This window comes from Microchirus variegatus (genome assembly GCF_963457635.1).
Source record: "Microchirus variegatus genome assembly, chromosome: 10".
In the NCBI taxonomy this organism is placed as follows: domain Eukaryota; kingdom Metazoa; phylum Chordata; class Actinopteri; order Pleuronectiformes; family Soleidae; genus Microchirus; species Microchirus variegatus.
The window spans coordinates 13963922-13980943 of NC_139811.1; the positions used below are offsets into that span (position 1 = coordinate 13963922).

General features: G+C 47.3%; 1 protein-coding gene across 1 annotated transcript; it reads left to right on the top strand.

Moving 5' to 3' along the window:
- Nucleotides 1-4224: 4224 nt before the first annotated feature.
- On the top strand, nt 4225-14655 carry rai1 (retinoic acid induced 1; the record flags this gene model as incomplete). Its single annotated transcript, XM_083895804.1, has 4 exons — nt 4225-10698; nt 10929-11022; nt 12292-12341; nt 14647-14655. 4 exons carry the CDS (start codon nt 4225-4227, stop codon nt 14653-14655), a joined length of 6627 nt encoding a protein of 2208 aa, XP_083751930.1.
- Nucleotides 14656-17022: the final 2367 nt, after the last annotated feature.

Consider the following 17022-nt stretch of genomic DNA (forward strand, 5'->3'; position numbering starts at 1 on the left):
TGCAACATGACCACTCTATGTGAGCTTAAGTGTAAAAGAGACTTTCACTTTATCTGCCACCTGAGCAGTAGCCTCAAAGTGCCATCCATCCATCCATCCATACATCCATCCATCTGTGAGTGTCAGTCACAGGTCTCTGCCTCCTCTGCGTCTCGTCCTATTATCTATGTGACTGGTTGGCAGTGACCCCTCGTGACCTGCAGCTGCGTGTCCTGACAATGGGACACTGACAAATGTCAGAGCGGATATTGGCTTCCTCCATCTCCTAAGCCTTTCCCCTGGGCTTAGGAACGTACCCACACAGCCTGGCCAGACATTGGGGGAGAGTGGGGAGAGTGGGGAGAGTGGGGAGAGTGGGGGTGGCACATCTGTCTGTCTGTTTGTCCAGTCTCCTCTTAAACCTGTGGTTAGAAGTTAAAGGGCACAGTGTCCGTTGAGAGGAACAGACGCAGGCGAGAGGCGATTTGAATATTCTCCGCGCCATGTTGAAGCGTGCGTAATTAGAAAAAAGGATGGCGGTGTGCTGAGTGGGACCAGCAGCGGGGCTAGATGGTTGCTGTGTTATTGGAGAGCGTGCTGTGTTAAGCAGGGTGTTAAAGGCATACGTGTTAGGCGCGAGTGTGTGGCAAGTTTGTGTTATTTTTGAGCGATTTGTCGGGTTGTCGAGGAGCATGTGAGCCGAGCTTTGGAGTTTGCGGTGCTGGGTCGTGTTGTGAAGATTCCAGCGGTGGTGGTGGTGGTGGTGAAGTGTGACTGTGAATATGTGTGATAGGTGAGTGTGGACGAGTGTGTGTGTGTGTGTGTGTGTGTGCGTGTGTGAGTGCGTGTTCCTTCCCAGGCCGCTCCACCTCCCCAGCACACTGCTGCCTCTGTCTGCATTCATAATTAACCAGGATGACGAGTGAAGTAAACACACAGAGATGTTCCATCCCTCCACCCATGTGCCTCCATTTATGTTTGCGCCTGGTAATGTGTGTGTGTGTGTGTGGTGTGTGTGTGTGTGTGTGTGTGTGTGTGTGTGTGTGTGTGTGTGTGTGTGTGTGTGTGTGTGTGTGTGTGTGTGTGTGTGTGTGTGTGTGTGTGTGTGTGTGTGTGTGTGTGCGTGAGAGAGAGAGGTTTGTGTGTGCATCATTTGCATGTGTGTGTGTGTGTTTGTTTGTGTCAAAGTGCTTCAGAGCCAGAGTTGATGGAATGAGAGAGCCGCCTCTCTCTCTCTTTTTCGCTCCCTCTTTCTGTGTATGTGCGTGTGAGTGTGTGTGTGTGTGTTTGGAGGCAGAGGAAGAGAGAGATGATAAATCCCATCTTGAGCTGCCTCTGAAGATGATGTGATGAAAGAGAGGGAGAGAGGATAAAAAAAGAATGAACGCGGGGACTATAACCAGCCGCAGCTCAGTGCATTATAAACCATCCAGCGGAACAATCAGATTCGCCCTCCTCTCCTCTGTCCCCCTTCCCTCCCTCCCTCCCTCGCTCTCTTCTCCTCCTGTCCTTCTTTCCTGACAGTATTTTTCTTTTACCTCGCAGATTTATACTTGGGAACAGAAAACATCCGTGTGGGTGCATTTTTTTAAAATAGCTCATGCTCAAATAAACATTCAAACCCTGATGTCAGTTTAAGGTTTTACAAACCTATACAGTCACAATGATGCTGGTAATGAGGGCGGCTGCGCTGATGAGATTTGAAGTGGGCAGAGTCTTGGGTAATCAATCACATGTCTAGCAGCTCCTGTTCATCTGAGGAGGTGAACAATTTTTGCTAATTACGGACGAGTCTGTCTTGTAAGCTTGTGCATACTTAACCATTGTGTATGCATACGTCTGTGTGTGTGTGTGTGTGTGTGTGCACAGTGGTGGCTACAGCTTATATTTCTCTGGAGCCCAGATTTGAAAGCCAGTAAATCAGATATCCACCTCTGTCTTCTGCATACCCGTTTTCCTTCTCCTCCTCATCTTCACCCCTTATCATTCCATCACTCTTTAGCACAGCTTCCAGCCCCCACCCTCAGCTACCTGCTGCCTTAACTGACCCATTCTCCATCTCTTGTCTTTTCACTTCTTCTTCAGGGAGAAAGAAAGAAAGCAGTATATGTGCAGTATGTTCGTTTCTCCTTAATCTGTCTTACCCTGTGCTCAAGCAGCAACAACAATCAATGCAAACATTACCGATTAAACAGGCACCGCCAGATCACCAGAGAGAATTTGGCAATCTCAGCATGCACCCTTCGTCCTCCCTCTCCTCTGACCCTTTGTCAGGAAGGGCCCAGCTCAATGTGACGTGGTGCATCTACAAACACAGCAGTTGGCCAACCACACAATCTCTGTGGAAGATAAAAGTGGAAGGAGGAGGTGCGGTGTGGCGGCGGTGGAGAGGAGACGTGATGGGAATGTAGACCCCACTCGCGTACACATGCATGGGTGTTTGAGTACAGGGGAAAAGACAGAAGGAGGAGTGAGGAAAATTGATTGGGGAGGGGCTTTTTTTTTGGTTTGGTTTGCTTTGTTTCTGGGGGGAGATGCACAAACAGTGAAAAATCCAATTAATTATCCTTTGGAAGAGGCTATTGTGAAGACGGGTGGATGTGACAAAAACGCCCACAAACGTAAACAGCTCCACACACACACACACACACAGCATCACACAAGTGGATCCTGTGCGCCTCAGTCCATCCTCTCTGCTGTGCTCGGCAGAATCCCCCCCTCTCCTTGTCTCCTTTAAGCATCTTATTTAGGTCATTGTGTAAACAAGTGTCCTCACACGCACACACGGACATGCAGTGCACAACATCATTGTAGGTGAAACGCAAGTAGGCTGCAGGCAGGGAAGATGGGGAGGTGGGAGGGAGGACAGAGAGTCTCCCGGGGAATCTATAGGTGTGTGTGTGTGCGTGCGTGCGTGCGTTTGTGTGTGTGTGCGTGCTTGCGATTATGTGTGTGTGTGTGTGTGTGTGTGTGTGTGTGTGTGTGTGTGTGTGTGTGTGTGTGTGTGTGTGTGTGTGTGTGTGTGTGTGTGTGTGTGTAAGGGCCTGCCAAAAGCTGTGAACCTGCATACATAAACACAAATACCTATTCTCTCTCTGTCTCTGTCTCTCACACACACACACACATACATAAACTGTGTGTTTCAGAGATGAATAATGCTACTGTGTGTCTGGTGGGATGCACCACTGTCCCTGGGGCGGGTTGAATGCGGGGATATTGTGCTGGAACTGGCTGACACTCACACAACACGCACACACACACACACACATAAACTCACAGGCACAGGCTGTCTCCAGGTGACTCTGTTCCTTTTATAGAGCAAAAACATGCTCCACCCCCTCCTCTCTTCTTCTTCTTCTTCTCCATTTTTTGTATTGAAAGAATAAACACACATTCACAAGTATATACACACAGAGACACACAGTCAGACAAACATTGCCACATGTACTCACACGCTGGACCAAACACATTTTATGACTACTGGTACACTCAGAGCAGAGCAGACACACACAACGCACACGGTAACAGGTCCCACTCCCCAATGGAGGCGATGGGAATGAAGGAAAACAGAGCTGACTTTTACCTTTTATAAAACACTGTATCAAAGACAAACCCGAAAAACATCAGTTTTTGTTTAGGAAATACATTTAAATATCTCAGTGTGGCTATAAAATGTGACAAAAGTCTTAAATCAGTTGCCTCAATCATATCATCATCTGTCTATCACAGATAATCACAATAATTAAGTTTCCCTTCATCCCTCGGTCTTTCTCCTTCCTCTCCCATCTGATACGTCAATAAGAACACCAAAGGCTGCATCACGTGCCTGCCCCAGCGTCTCGAGTGGCTGAAATTTCCCAATGCCTGTTGCACACACCCACACACGAGGGGGTTAATCTACATGTGGGAAAGTACACAACACTTCCGCTCACTCACCTGTGTGGGTCTTTAGGTTTTTCTGTGAGAGCGTGTGCACATTTTCAAATAATCTTGACGAGGGCTTAGACTTCAAGCGAAGTCTAAGTCTAAGTCTAAGTAGAGTTAAAACAATGACTTAAGTTTTGACGGAGATGCAGAATGGTTAAAGTGCAGACTCAAAAGATCTAACCCTCACAATTTCTTCCTCTTTTCTCTCACTTCCCCTCCCTCCCTACCTACAGAACCCCTAACCCCCCTCCCCCCCTTCCCCCTTTCCCATCTCACCTCACCTCCCCCTTCCTGCTCTGGCTACAGAAGGAGAGAATGATGCAGTCCTTCCGCGAACGCAGCAGTGGTTACCACAGCAACCAACCTTGCTACCAGCAGGAGCCCAATGAATTATCCCGACTGGAAACCTTCCGGCAACATCCACATCATCCTCACCCCCAGCACGCACACCCAGGCCCTGGTCCACATCCAGGTCCAGGCCCAGGACACACCAGGTCAGCCTATGAAATTCATTCACTGGCAAACTCGACAAGCATGCCTCCAGGTGGAGGACAAGGAACTGGAGGAGGACCCAAGGACTGTTACAGCCAGCAGACATATGCTGGTTACCCAGGCAATGGTGGAGGCAGTGGGAATGGCAATGGGGGTTCAGCATCTTCACAGGCGAAAAAATCCTACAGAGGAAGCAAAGTGCCCCCACCAAATCCCAGTCAGCACTTGCAGGGCCCTGGGAGTTATGGTAACCATATGGGCTCTGGGAATTACTCAGCTCAGTATATAAGTGAAGGCCAACTGCAGCAGAAGTGGGAGGACCCAACCCAAATAGCTCAGTATGACCAAGAGATGCTGGGGCGCTTGGAGGGTGGTGCTACCCCTGCACCTGGGCCCTCCCAGTACCTGGACCAGAACATCCTGGGCCAGTCCCAGACCCAGTGCCACCAGCCATCGGCTCCTGCCTATACCAGCCCCCACCATCAGTCCCATCCTCCTAACCCTGCTTCCTCCTCTCTCATGTACCCTCAAAGTCATCTACACTACCCTCAACACTCACCATCTCCTTCTCCTTCACCATATATGGAAAAGTGTAGCCCCATGCCTCATTGTTATAAAGGTTACAACATGCCTCCAAATTCCCAGTATGGCAGACAAATGGCCAGTCACAGCAATCTGAAGCAGGGGGGTTACAGGTTGGCCCAGAATAGTTATGGATACCAGCAACCTTCGTCTAGAGGTTATGAACAGCAGGCTCCTTTACAGACAATGGCAAACCCGCAGGAGTCCCACACTAAATATCAGCACTACAGCCAACCCCAACAAAACTACTGTCTCTCAGAGCTGTCTGTCAGATCACCAGAACAGTATTACCAGACTTGTAGCCCCTCTTCAAGCCACTCCCCTGCTCGCTCTGTAGGGCGTTCCCCCTCATACAGTTCCACCCCTTCACCACTAATGACTAACCCAGAATCATTTCAGTATGGCCAACCTCCAATGACTCCTGGGGCAGCTTCATCCTCTTCATCCTCTTCAGCTGGTATCCAGGAGCAGACCGGTGCCAACACCATGTTAATGCCGCCACGCTCACACCCCTCACCCAACGTTCTCCACGCAGCCACACACAACTACACTTCCACACCACAAATCCCCACCATGAAGGAGCGCTTCTCAGAGAAACTACTTTCAAACCCCAGTTTGTGGAGCCTGAATGCCCTCACTTCTCAGGTAGAAAACATTTCCAATAATGTCCAGCAGCTGCTGCTTTCAGAGGCCCTGGTAGCCAATAAGAAGGGCAGCAAGCGCAACAGTGGTGGAAGCAACAGTAGTGCTGGGAGTGGCGCATCTTCCAAAAAGGGTGAGGAGTACAAAAGTCCTCCATATCCAGACGGTGGTGGTGGAGGCCCAATGCAGGACCCTTATTCCACCCCACAGCACCAGCCAATGCCAATGGAACTTCATGAAGGAGGCTACTCCAGCAGTAGTGATGAACAGCTGGAGAGGAGTTACTTCTACTGTGGACAGGGTCGAAGTCCAGCGCAGGCCCCTAACAACGTGCACCTCAGCATGGACACAACCTCATCATGCTCCATGACATCTCCAGATGATGTATCAACCAGGTCTGGGGACTCTGGTCTGCATAACCTTACCCCTGATCAAACTAGGTGTCAGTCAGGGCAGGGAGGAGATGGCATGAGTACACCAGTGAAGAGCATTGGTGATGAGAGGTCTCCTACAAGCATTACAATCCCAAGTCCAATGAAACAAGAACTGGACTCCCCTCCAGATATACAACACGATGAGTCTGTCAAAGAGAACTTTGAAGAATCTGCCTGGACAGAGAAATCAGTTGACAAAGAAGAGGTGACAGCAGAAAACACCTCTGATCATGACAGAGATTTAGACACAACTACATCAACAGAGAAGCTGGAGAAGTGGATAAATAAAGATAAATGTTCTGTGCTCTACAGCAGTGTAAACAAAGACATGACAGAAACAGCATACCATGGGCTTCCGAGCAAATATGAACCTGATTCAAGAGACTTAGTTGATCAGTCCCCTGCAGCTCTATCTGATTCCAGTCACAAGGAAAACTTTATCCCAGAGATAAAATCAGAGGTATTCAAATCTGAGTCTCCAACTGCTTCTGAGACCTCGGTTAAGACATTGCCTTTTATTTCTGGTGGTGACCTTGAACAGGATCAATATTCCACAGAGAAAGAAGATAGCTCAGAGAACACCTCTCCAACCCCCCAAGTTGAGGCCTTGGATGAGAGTAATTCAGACAAAAGAGAGAGCAGAGATGAAGAGGATGAAGAAGAAGAAGGGGAGGAGGATATTGAGGCTGATGATGAAGAAGAAATACAGAAAGAACAGCAACTCTCTCTCTCCCCTCCTCTGTCTGCAGAGGTTGTGGAGGCACTGGGGGAGGGGAATAAAATGAGCAAGTCAATGACGCAGGAGCACATGAATAATAGAGATGGGTCAGAGAAGCCTCATGGAGATCTCTGCAGCAGGAATGAGAGCATTGAGCCCCATTCTGACAATGATTTTGTGGGAGCACCTGCCCGTCCAAATGCAGCAGCAGTGATAGCAGCAGCAGATGCTTCTTCAAGGGAGTCAGCCATTGGTGACATTGCTCCTCAGCCCCAGTCTGCTATGCCAGTCTTCTCAGCCCTCAATGACAAGTTGACACCTCCAGCTCAGGCCAGAGATCATATTGATCACAATGATGCTAAAGTGCTTGAGCCCGATTCCCCACAGCTTCCAGGGAAGTCAATTCTTCCGTCAGCTCCCTCCTGGGCAGACACTCCACCCTCTCCGAAAAAAGGTGATGAGGACATGGAGCCAGGCACCAGCTGTGCCAGTGCTGTGACCCCCTTGTCAAAGCCAGAGCCCGAGGCGCCATCTGCTCAGCCCAGGGCATTTGGACGAAAGCATGCCAGGGGCAGAAGAAGAATCATGCATTCAGGTGTGGGAGTCAGGCGGCAGCTAAGCTTGGAGACAGAGGTGGAGAAGGAAGAAGAAGAAGGAGCCCCCTCACCGAAACAGAAATCTTCCATGCCTCCATGCAAAACTGTGCTCTACTCAGCTCAAATGGACTTAGCTCATCAAGAATCTATAGTTAGCCAGACTCCCAAAATAGTAACTGATGGTTTCCGTTCAAGAATGTGCACGCGCTCATTCAATGCACCAGATTTGCCATCCAAAGTTGAGCCTCATGTTAAGAGAAAACCAGGCCCAAAACCAGGTTCTAAGCCTGGGTCAAAACCAGGGCCAAAACCTGGACAAAAACCAGGGCAAAAACCAGTAGCAAAGCCTGGTCCAAAACCAGGGCCTAAACCTGGGCTTAAAACTGGACCAAAGCCTGGACCTAAACCAGGTCCCAAACCAGGGCCAAAGCCTGTGCCAAATGAAGAGGACCTGCCACCGAAAATTGAGATTCCTGTGAAACGAAAACCAGGCCCGAAACCAGGTTCAAAACCTGGACCCAAACCAACTCTAAAACCAAGTCCAAAACCAGGACCTAAGCCTATAGATATGTTGCCCACTACTGATTCTGCACTCATTAAGGCCCCAGTAGGTCGTCCCAAAGGCTCAGTTTCGAAAACAAAACAAGAACAACATGAAGAAACCACTCAAATTTTGACAGGACTGCAAAGAGGAGGCAAAAAGAGCTTAAAGGTTACAATATCACAAGTACATCAGAATGTGAAGCCAGTAAACCAGGAGGAGAAACAAGCCAACTATGAGGTAAAGGCATCAGAGAAGGAAAGTAAAAACATGGTCTTACGATCCAGAAAACCCTCACAAGAAAAACTGTCAAAAGAAAAGGAAAAAGTCAAAGGAGAAGAGATCCTAACCCAGACACTAACAGAAATTAAATCTAGTGATGTTTGTCCAGAAGTAGAAGAGTTTTTCACTGTGGAACAAACACATACTCCTCTTCTGAACACAGTCAAAGCCACAGATGTTTCAGCAGACCGACCTGTGGCACTTGCCTCACCAGTCCCCATTGAACAATCTGAAGAAAACACAAAGCTCCCACTAAAACGGAAGCCTAGTCCTGAACTTACCACTCCACCAGTCAAGAAAAAGAGGGGTCCAAAGCCCAAATCAAAACCTGTACTACTTCAGCCCCAGCTGTTGGAACAGGAAGTCTCTACACCTAAAGGAAAGGCTGCCCGTGTCGCTAAAAAAAAGCGTGGGCCACCCAAGAAAGCCTTTGTGGTCACTCCCTCAACCAAAGACACTAACTTGAGTGAAACTGACATCATGAGTGATGTGCCTGTGGTGACTCCCCAGTGCCCGACTAAAACAAAAGTTCTCCCACCCAGAAAAGGCAGGGGACAGAAATATGAAGCCATGGTACAGAAAATTACATCCCCAAGCTCAAAGAAACACATTCCAATTCCACAAATAGAGACTTATCTAACTGATGATGTTACAACCAAGGCTTTGTCTCAACATACCTTAAAGGAAGCTGGGACAACTGTTCTTTTAAATAGCACTGAGATGACAGAAGAAGTGAAAAGCATAGAGTCCAGAGAAGAAGAAGCAAAACAACAGGAGCGAAAAGAGGAGACACAAGAAGAAGAAGAAAAGCATGAGCTGAGTCAAGTAACATCAACATCGGATGAGGTGAGAAGAGGAGTAGAAGAAGGCATTGTAAATAATGACAATACATATACAAGACAGAAAAACAGCAAACTGGACAGACAACATGACAAAGTTTGGAGCTGTGTTGATGACCCTGATGAGGTCAGGGCTCCAGGAGAATGTGCACCACATGTTTCAGAAGATGTTTCCAGTGCTATCACTAAGTCATCCAGAACTAAAAGGAAGAGGTGGGCTATGGTGGAGAGTACAGATGCGTCTGTAGTAGCCTTGGAAGCAGGGAGTCTTATCGTGACAACACCAAGGCTAGCCAAGCAGAGGGCCATTAAAAACAACCACGAGATGCACCTAAAGCAGAGGAGGAAGAAAAGAAAAGGCCAAGTTCCTCTTGAAGAAACAGAGCCAGTTGAAGAGACAAATACTGAAACCACAGAACAACAAGAACAACAGGAAAGTGTAGAAGAGAATATATGCCTTACTGAGTCCACAGTACATGTGCCAATCAGCCCAGATGAGATCCCAGAAAGCTTCAATATCCCCAGCACAGATCTCCTCCAGAAACCGAGGAGAGGCAGGAAACCATCAGCAATCCCAACCAAACAAAAAAGAGGCAAATCCTCATCTGAGCCTATTCCTGGCATGCCAGTGAAGGTCCACAAAAAGCCCGGGCCAAAACCCGGGATGAAAGATGCCATGGAGGTTATTGAGGCAGTTGTCAGGGCTGCAGGGTGTGAACAGGCTGAAAAAGAAGAGAGAGAAAAAGAGGAGACGGAACAGATGGAGAGAGAAACTGAGGAAAAACAGGAGACGTGCTATGTTGGTCCGATAGTAACGATCACAGAGCAGCAGACTGAGACCATTGCTGTAAAAAGAATCAGGCGCAGACTGGTACATCAAAATTCTAAACTGTCTTTCTGTCCTTATGTACGGATCAACAACTCCAGAGATTTTTCCTCTTGGTGTGCCATAGTCAACAAGCCTGAGGACGCAGTAATATTTCAGAGACGAAGAAAAAAGGGCATACTCAGAATGAAGAATCCTTTCACAGTTGCAAAAGTAGTACCGCATACTGCTGCAATGCTACAGGGACCCTTGGTGAATAAAAACCTAATTGGGAGGTGTCTTACATGCTGCTTGTGTGGACAACCAGCAAATTACAGAGACCTAGGTGATTTGTGTGGACCCTATTACACAGAAGACGGTGTTCCACGGAAGATTTTGATGTTAAAGCACACAAAATCCCTCAGGGAAGAGTCCGAGAAGAGCGGCGAAGGTGACTGCGGCACCGACGAAAAGCCAGGGAGCTCCTCGGAAAAAGACGGCGAGAGCATCGCGGGAAACGAAGGCGACACAGAAGCACCCGTGCAAGAGGAAACCAGTAGAAGGAACCATCACTGGCACTACTGGCGGCCAGAGAGACCAGAAAGAACGGGACGGGAGGGTGGTTCGCGGAAATTAACCCTGCGTGAGAGGTTCAGAAGGATGAAGCAGCTTCAGGCCATCAGCTCAAGAGCCTCGAGTGACCAAGAGGGAGGCGACAGCGTGTTCCAAAGGCTACAAGCAGAGGCAGAGGCGAAGGAGCACTGGGCCCATGAAAACTGTGCCGTCTGGACCAAGGGGGTAATTATGGTCGCTGGGAGGCTTTATGGACTGAAGGAGGCTGTGGACAACTCAGCCCAAGCGGTACACAAACAATTACTACTTCTACTTTTCTGAGATATGTGTATCAATATGGAAGAGTGTATAGTCACGTTCAGAATCTGAGCAGCTGATATGAGAATTTTGTTGTTAACTTTTGATATATTTTTTTTTTTCTCTGTTTTCTCTCCGCCCCTGTGTGTGCCCCTATCGGTCACTTTATTTGTGTCTTTATTGGTCCTGGTCCATATGTCCGTCTGCCTGCCTAACACCAGAGCTGCTACAAGTGCCAGACTGTGGGGGCGTCCCTTAGCTGCTGTTGGAGAGGCTGCTCTCATAAATACCATTATGTCTGCGCCAAAGAGATAGGTAAGAGACCACAGCGAGACAGGAAGAGCGCAATGAGGGATGGAAAAGTAAAATGAGGAGGAATTAGGAGGACAATTGGGAACGGGAACATTGAACGGGAGTAGGTAGGTAGGTTGAAGGGTAGGTAGAAAAATGGTAGTAGAAAAAGAAAGATAGAGCAGGGAATGTGGGTAAAATGAGAGAATACATCAAGAAGTAACGTTATTGAGTGTAAAGGGAAGGGGAAAGAGGGAGGGAGCTTTGAATAAAGAGGATGATGAGAGGGAAGTGGGACCCTGGAGTGTACAAGAGGGAGAGAGGAAAAAGACAGAGCATAGAAGAGAGCATATGTGTGCATTATTGACCACAACCCCTGTGGCTCCATTCATCCATTCTGCTGTCTGGGGACTGAATGTGCATGTATGTGTCTGCCTTCCTGCCTGAATGCATCCTCATGTGTGGCTTACAGCCGTGATGCTTGTGTTGTCGTCATTACAGTGTGTGTGTGCGTGTGCGTGCGTGTGTGTGTGTGCTCTTTAGCACCTTTTCTGCTATAAATACTGTCCTTGTCAGGACTGTTAATCCTCACGGGGACCAAATCCTGATCCGAACAAAGCAGAACGTCATTGCAGAGGCTCTGATTTAAATTGGGATTAAGGTGTGAATTGTGGAAAGGTTAAGGTCAGTGTCAGGCATTAACTTGGTCATGGTTAGAGTCGGGGATGAGCATTTGGTTAGGCTGTCCAAGTGAATGAAAGTCAGTGCAGAGTCCTAACAAGAATAGCTGCACAAATATATACGTGTGTGAGCGTGTGCATGCGCATCCTTGGTTTCTCTCGTCGATACAAGTGAGTGTCTGTGTGTCAGCACATGTGTTGTGTGGCGTCCCCTCACATTACCTCATGCCAAGGAGGTACAGTGCGAGGATTAGAAGGCCTGCCACGTCTGCCGAGCCAGCACAGGGAGCAGAGCGAGGCCCTTTTTAATCCTGCTGAGTGCACCAGCCATATCTGACTGCCTGCCTGCCTGCATCACAACTCATCCACTCAGTCTCTTCCTTTCCTCTGTTGCCCTTTTCTCTCTCTCTCTCTCTCTCTCTCTCTCTCTCTCTCTCTCTCTCTCTGCCTCCTTTCTTGCACGATTTTCATTTTCCGAGGGTGGCTGTGGCAGGTGGCTGTGAGCATCTTCCTAATTCTATATGTTCCATTCATTGTTATCGTCTTGTCCGTGACATTTAAGCTTATTGCCTCACTTTCTTTTTTGTTTGCCTTCTCTCTTCTCTGCATATAGGCTGCACATTCCACGAGGATGACTTCTCCATCAAATGTCCTAAACACGAGGTAAGAAAACGACAAAATTTCAACAATTTCAATCACCTAAAAACAGCTTGTTATACAACAACAAGTGCGTCCCACGTTTAACGAATAGAAAATCTGAATGAATGTACCCACAACACTCACAGTACAACCTCTGTTTAGGAACCACTGTGTGTTTCTTCCCTTTCTCTCACCTTGCCTCCCACCCCCACCCCATGGCATCCTCTTTTCTTTTTCTTTTTTTCATCCCTCCACTTTCCTGTACTAGTCAGTGCTTGTCTCAAAAAAAAATTCAATTCACACTTTGCTGTCACAGGTAGCAGCACAACGGCTGGTTAGATGATTCAGTGCAGTGCAGAAAACACAATTGTCAGCTCATGTAAAGCACAAAAAGAATCCAACAAGAACACCTGAGCTTTCAGTGTGGCGTTCACTACACACTGGCAACAAGTGCTGTATCTCATGTGCTGGTGAAAGCCACAAAGGCCAGGATCTCATCTTTGACTGACCCATCTTTTGTTACCGAGTCAATACTGAACGACCTTGGCAAACTGAACCCACATCAGCGGCTACTATAGTCGCTAGAAACGTACCCGTTGTGGATTACTGTCAAGCAATACCCTCTGTTATGACTGTTGGCCACTACAAACACACACTTTTTCCTTGTTAATATCAATAGTCTCCACTCCACTGTCAGATTAACTGTAAAAACAGACGCCATCTGCTGGTGGTAAATATACACTGCAGCACTGAGGGGAAGGTCAAATGCAGAGGAGGGTTGGGGGGGGGAGTAGAGAGGGAGAGATGCTGACATTCAGCAGGGAGCAGCAGTGCAGTGAGGCAGCAGTGGCAGTAGCCTCCTCCCCCCCCCCTCCTGCATCTCTCTCTCCCTCCCTTCGTCTTCCTTTTCTGTTCTCCTCGGTGCAGACTGACAGGGATGAAAAGCTGGCTCTTGATCAAAACACCCCACCCACCATTACTGCCTGGCGTCATCCCCACATGATCTCTCCATCCTTTTTTTTTTTTCCCCTTTTACTCATTATCATCTCCTTCCTTTCCCCCCCCGCGCTCCCCTGCTGTTGCAGCGCTCTCTCTCCGTCTCTCACTACGTTCACCTCTGATCTCCTGTGAGCTCCCTTTTCCATTTTCATCCCTCTCTCTCTCTCCCTTACCTTGCTCTCTTCCTTCTGTTTCTCTTCACCCCCAAATCCCACATCTAAGTAGCAAAAAAATAAAGTGTGAGGAAAGCAGAGCAAGACAAACGGAGAGATTGTTGTTGTTAGTGGGCTGAGGCAGAGCTGTCATCAGCCGAGGGATCTGAAGGTCTATGTGTGGGTCTGTGCCGCGCCAATTTACGCTGAGCAGCCTAATCAAAAGGAAAAGACACACACACACACAAGTATGCAACCACCTCACCCATGAAAAAATGGTCCCTCTGCTTGCAATAACTTAGTTTCAGGGCACACGCATGTGCTTTAGTGTGTCCATACTGGTTCATGAACAAGGTTACCTGTTAGCTCAACTGTGTGTACACATAAGTGAGAGAGACACAGGCAGCAGTGGGGAGAGGACCTGGTTGGGAACAAAAGGCAAATGGTGGCAGTTACATCAGAGGATGACATAATAATAAAAGAAAGATAGAATGAGAAAAGAAGGGCAAAGAGAGAGAGGGGAGACACGATGCGTGATGGAGAAGCAGAGAGAAAACAAGTGAGACTGAAGGCGTAAACAAATTACTCCAGAAGGAGAGGGAGGGGAACTTCAAAGAGGGTGAATAGAGAGACAGAGAGAAGGACAGAGAGATAAAAGACACAGAGCAAGGCTGCTGGTCTAAGTCCAGTGCGTAAGGACGGGTAACTGACAGTTCAGAGAAAGACAGAGAGGGAGCGAGCGTTACTCTGAGGCTGCAGAGGAGGATAAGGGAAAACAAGGCATTCCACCACCACCACCACCAGCAGCAGCAGCAGCAGCAGCAGCAGCACCACCAGCAGCAGCACAATTAGTAGGCGTTCCCGCTGTGTCTTTCACACTAGAGCTGGTTCACTGGCCAGATGCATCCATCTCCCCACTCCTGCTCACTGCAGCCGGGCTGCTCTCTGCAGAACTGCACAGAAAGCCTCTTACACATTTGCAGGAAAAAAGAAAAAAAAGAAAAGCACATCTGCACATGACCACACTACCACCTGCGGTTTTACCTGGACAACGATGCCCGTCTTTTTCCCGTTACTTGTAAAACACAGCTTACATAAAGGAGTACACACGACTGCTTTCCCTCCTCTCTGTGAGCTTCTGATCTGTATTTTAATCTCTTTTCCCTCCTCCTCAACAGGGCCTGTAAGATATTCCAGTGTATCACGACACCACCTCCTCTCAGCCAGACAAGTACCATGGCAAAAAAGGAAAATGCTGTCCTTACAGGCACCTACACCTAAAAAATAGACATGGTGATGACTGATGATGGGCAGGCATGTTGGGGCTGGAGGAAGGTAAAAGGCAGCAGCGCCGAGGTGAAGCTCGGAGCGATACAGCCCCTGGGGAGAAAGAGCTCCACAGGGAATGGCTACTCCCTGAACCTGGTCTGGAAACACATTTTCTCCACTGAGAACCTCACTGGAAGGCAGTGGCGGCGATGCTTGCGCTTTAGAGACTGTGCGCCTGTGGGGCCCAGAGCATGGAGGGGGGGGCGGGGGGGCTGTTTGAAATGCAGAGTGAGGAATCTGTGTGTTCAGCCGTTTAATGGCTCACTATCATATTGAGACACCTGGTGGACACCGATTGGATAACTGCGTCCCTTGAGCCACCTTGTCTGGCCAAGAGACACATCTGTGTGTGTGTGTGTGTGCAAGTGTGATAATCATTAACTCATCAATTCCACGGTCTCATCATCAGTGCGTCTGTGTGTGTGGAGAAGTGCATCTCGTGCACAAGTACATTCAAAAATGTCACATATCTAAAAAAAAGAAAAAAAAGAAGCCAGCAGCCAACCACTGGACCACTGTACTATCTCGATGTGTGTTTAAAACAAAAAAAGGAAACTGTACATGATGACGATGTGCTTTACAGGTTCTAAATATCGAAGAAAAACGGACGCAGTATTTTAATATAACGCTCTTTACCTTCAGAGATGTATTTTGATGTGCATCATGACTGTACAACACCATTCCGTCACCGTCAGTGCACGCCAGGCTTTGTGTTATTCAGAGAATTAAAAAAAAAAAAAAAAAAGAGGAAAAAAAAAACAAAGCCCAGTTTAAGAATCAGTTGAACTGTGTGCACATTCAGTATGTACAGTAGACCACCAACATCCTCACTCGACAGGTTGCAGTTCAGGGCTCCAAGGGTCCAGCTGGGAGTCAGGTCAACTCACTTCATATGTACAGTTCCCGAAGTATTACTGTTAACCATTGCCATGATGTAAAAAAAAACAAAAAAAAAAAACGATTTCACCCACCATAGCCGTGCAGAAAGATTCCATCACACACCTGTTTGTGTATCTCAAATGTAGCCTCTCTCACGCCGCCATGCTATGTACCAACGCCCTGCACAGGGCATCAGTTAAAGTACCAGTCATATCGAAAAAGGAGACATATTTAAGTATTAGAACATAAAAGAAAGTGCAAAAACTCCACACCAAACCTTCTCTTTTATGAAAACTCATTATTTAATGGTGTATATAAGTCTTTGATGCTGTTTAAATGTAAGATGTGATGTACTAATATAACTGTGTATAGTATTTCCTAGAGATGTTTATTTTCTATAAAATGGAATATGTTATTGCTTATAAAATGTTATTAAAAGAATCCATTGATGAAAAAAAAAAAATGAACGACATTTTTTGGGAATGTCACTTGAGTTGGAGCATGCCGTTTTATTGATTTTCATGTCTACTTGTTTGGAATTGATGACACAGCATCACTTTGTTTGAAATGTTTTTTGTAACGCCAATGTTAAATATACCAGCACCTTTCAATGCTGCTATGACCCAGTGCCTGCTCTTTTTATCTTCACCGAACACGCACCAACACTCCTCAACACACAGGAGACAGAGTTTGGATCAGAACACTGACTGAAGATTGATGCGAGACCTCAACATTATCCCTCTAAAGTCTGAACCATTTATAACAATTAGGCAATTAGGTATCGTATAAACTGGATTTTTTTTTAGCAAATATTTCAATCAGATAATTGTATTTCTAATTGTATTGAGTTTCTCCTCTTCACACAAACAGGCTAGAGAAAATGTGAAAAAAATACAACTCTGTAGAAAAGACTGAAAACTCTTCCCTCTCCAATGTTCTATTGAGGATGTTTTAGGTGCGTCTAAAAATATGGTTCAATGACTCAACTATGGCTGCACCTCTAGTGAGCAAATGCACCTGCTCCTTCACAAGTGCCTTTGTTTTTCTAGCTGGCTGAGAAGTGTTTGTCTTGCAAATGCAAAAAAAAAAACATGCAGAAAAGTTCTGGCACTTTATCTAAAATTCCTTATGATGGGGAAATGAAATAGAGAAGAACAGAAAGAAACGCCCGAGTACCTGCAGCCGCACAGCAGAGGAGAGATGAAGAGAGAGAGAGAGAAGACGGTGAATAAAGCAGTGCTGTGTTTGTGTACACGTCAATAACCTGCGACCAAATGGTGAAAAGGTTGCTTCTCTACATGTGGGTATGTGTCAGCTGGAGAAGCTGTGCTCTGCACTGTACATGT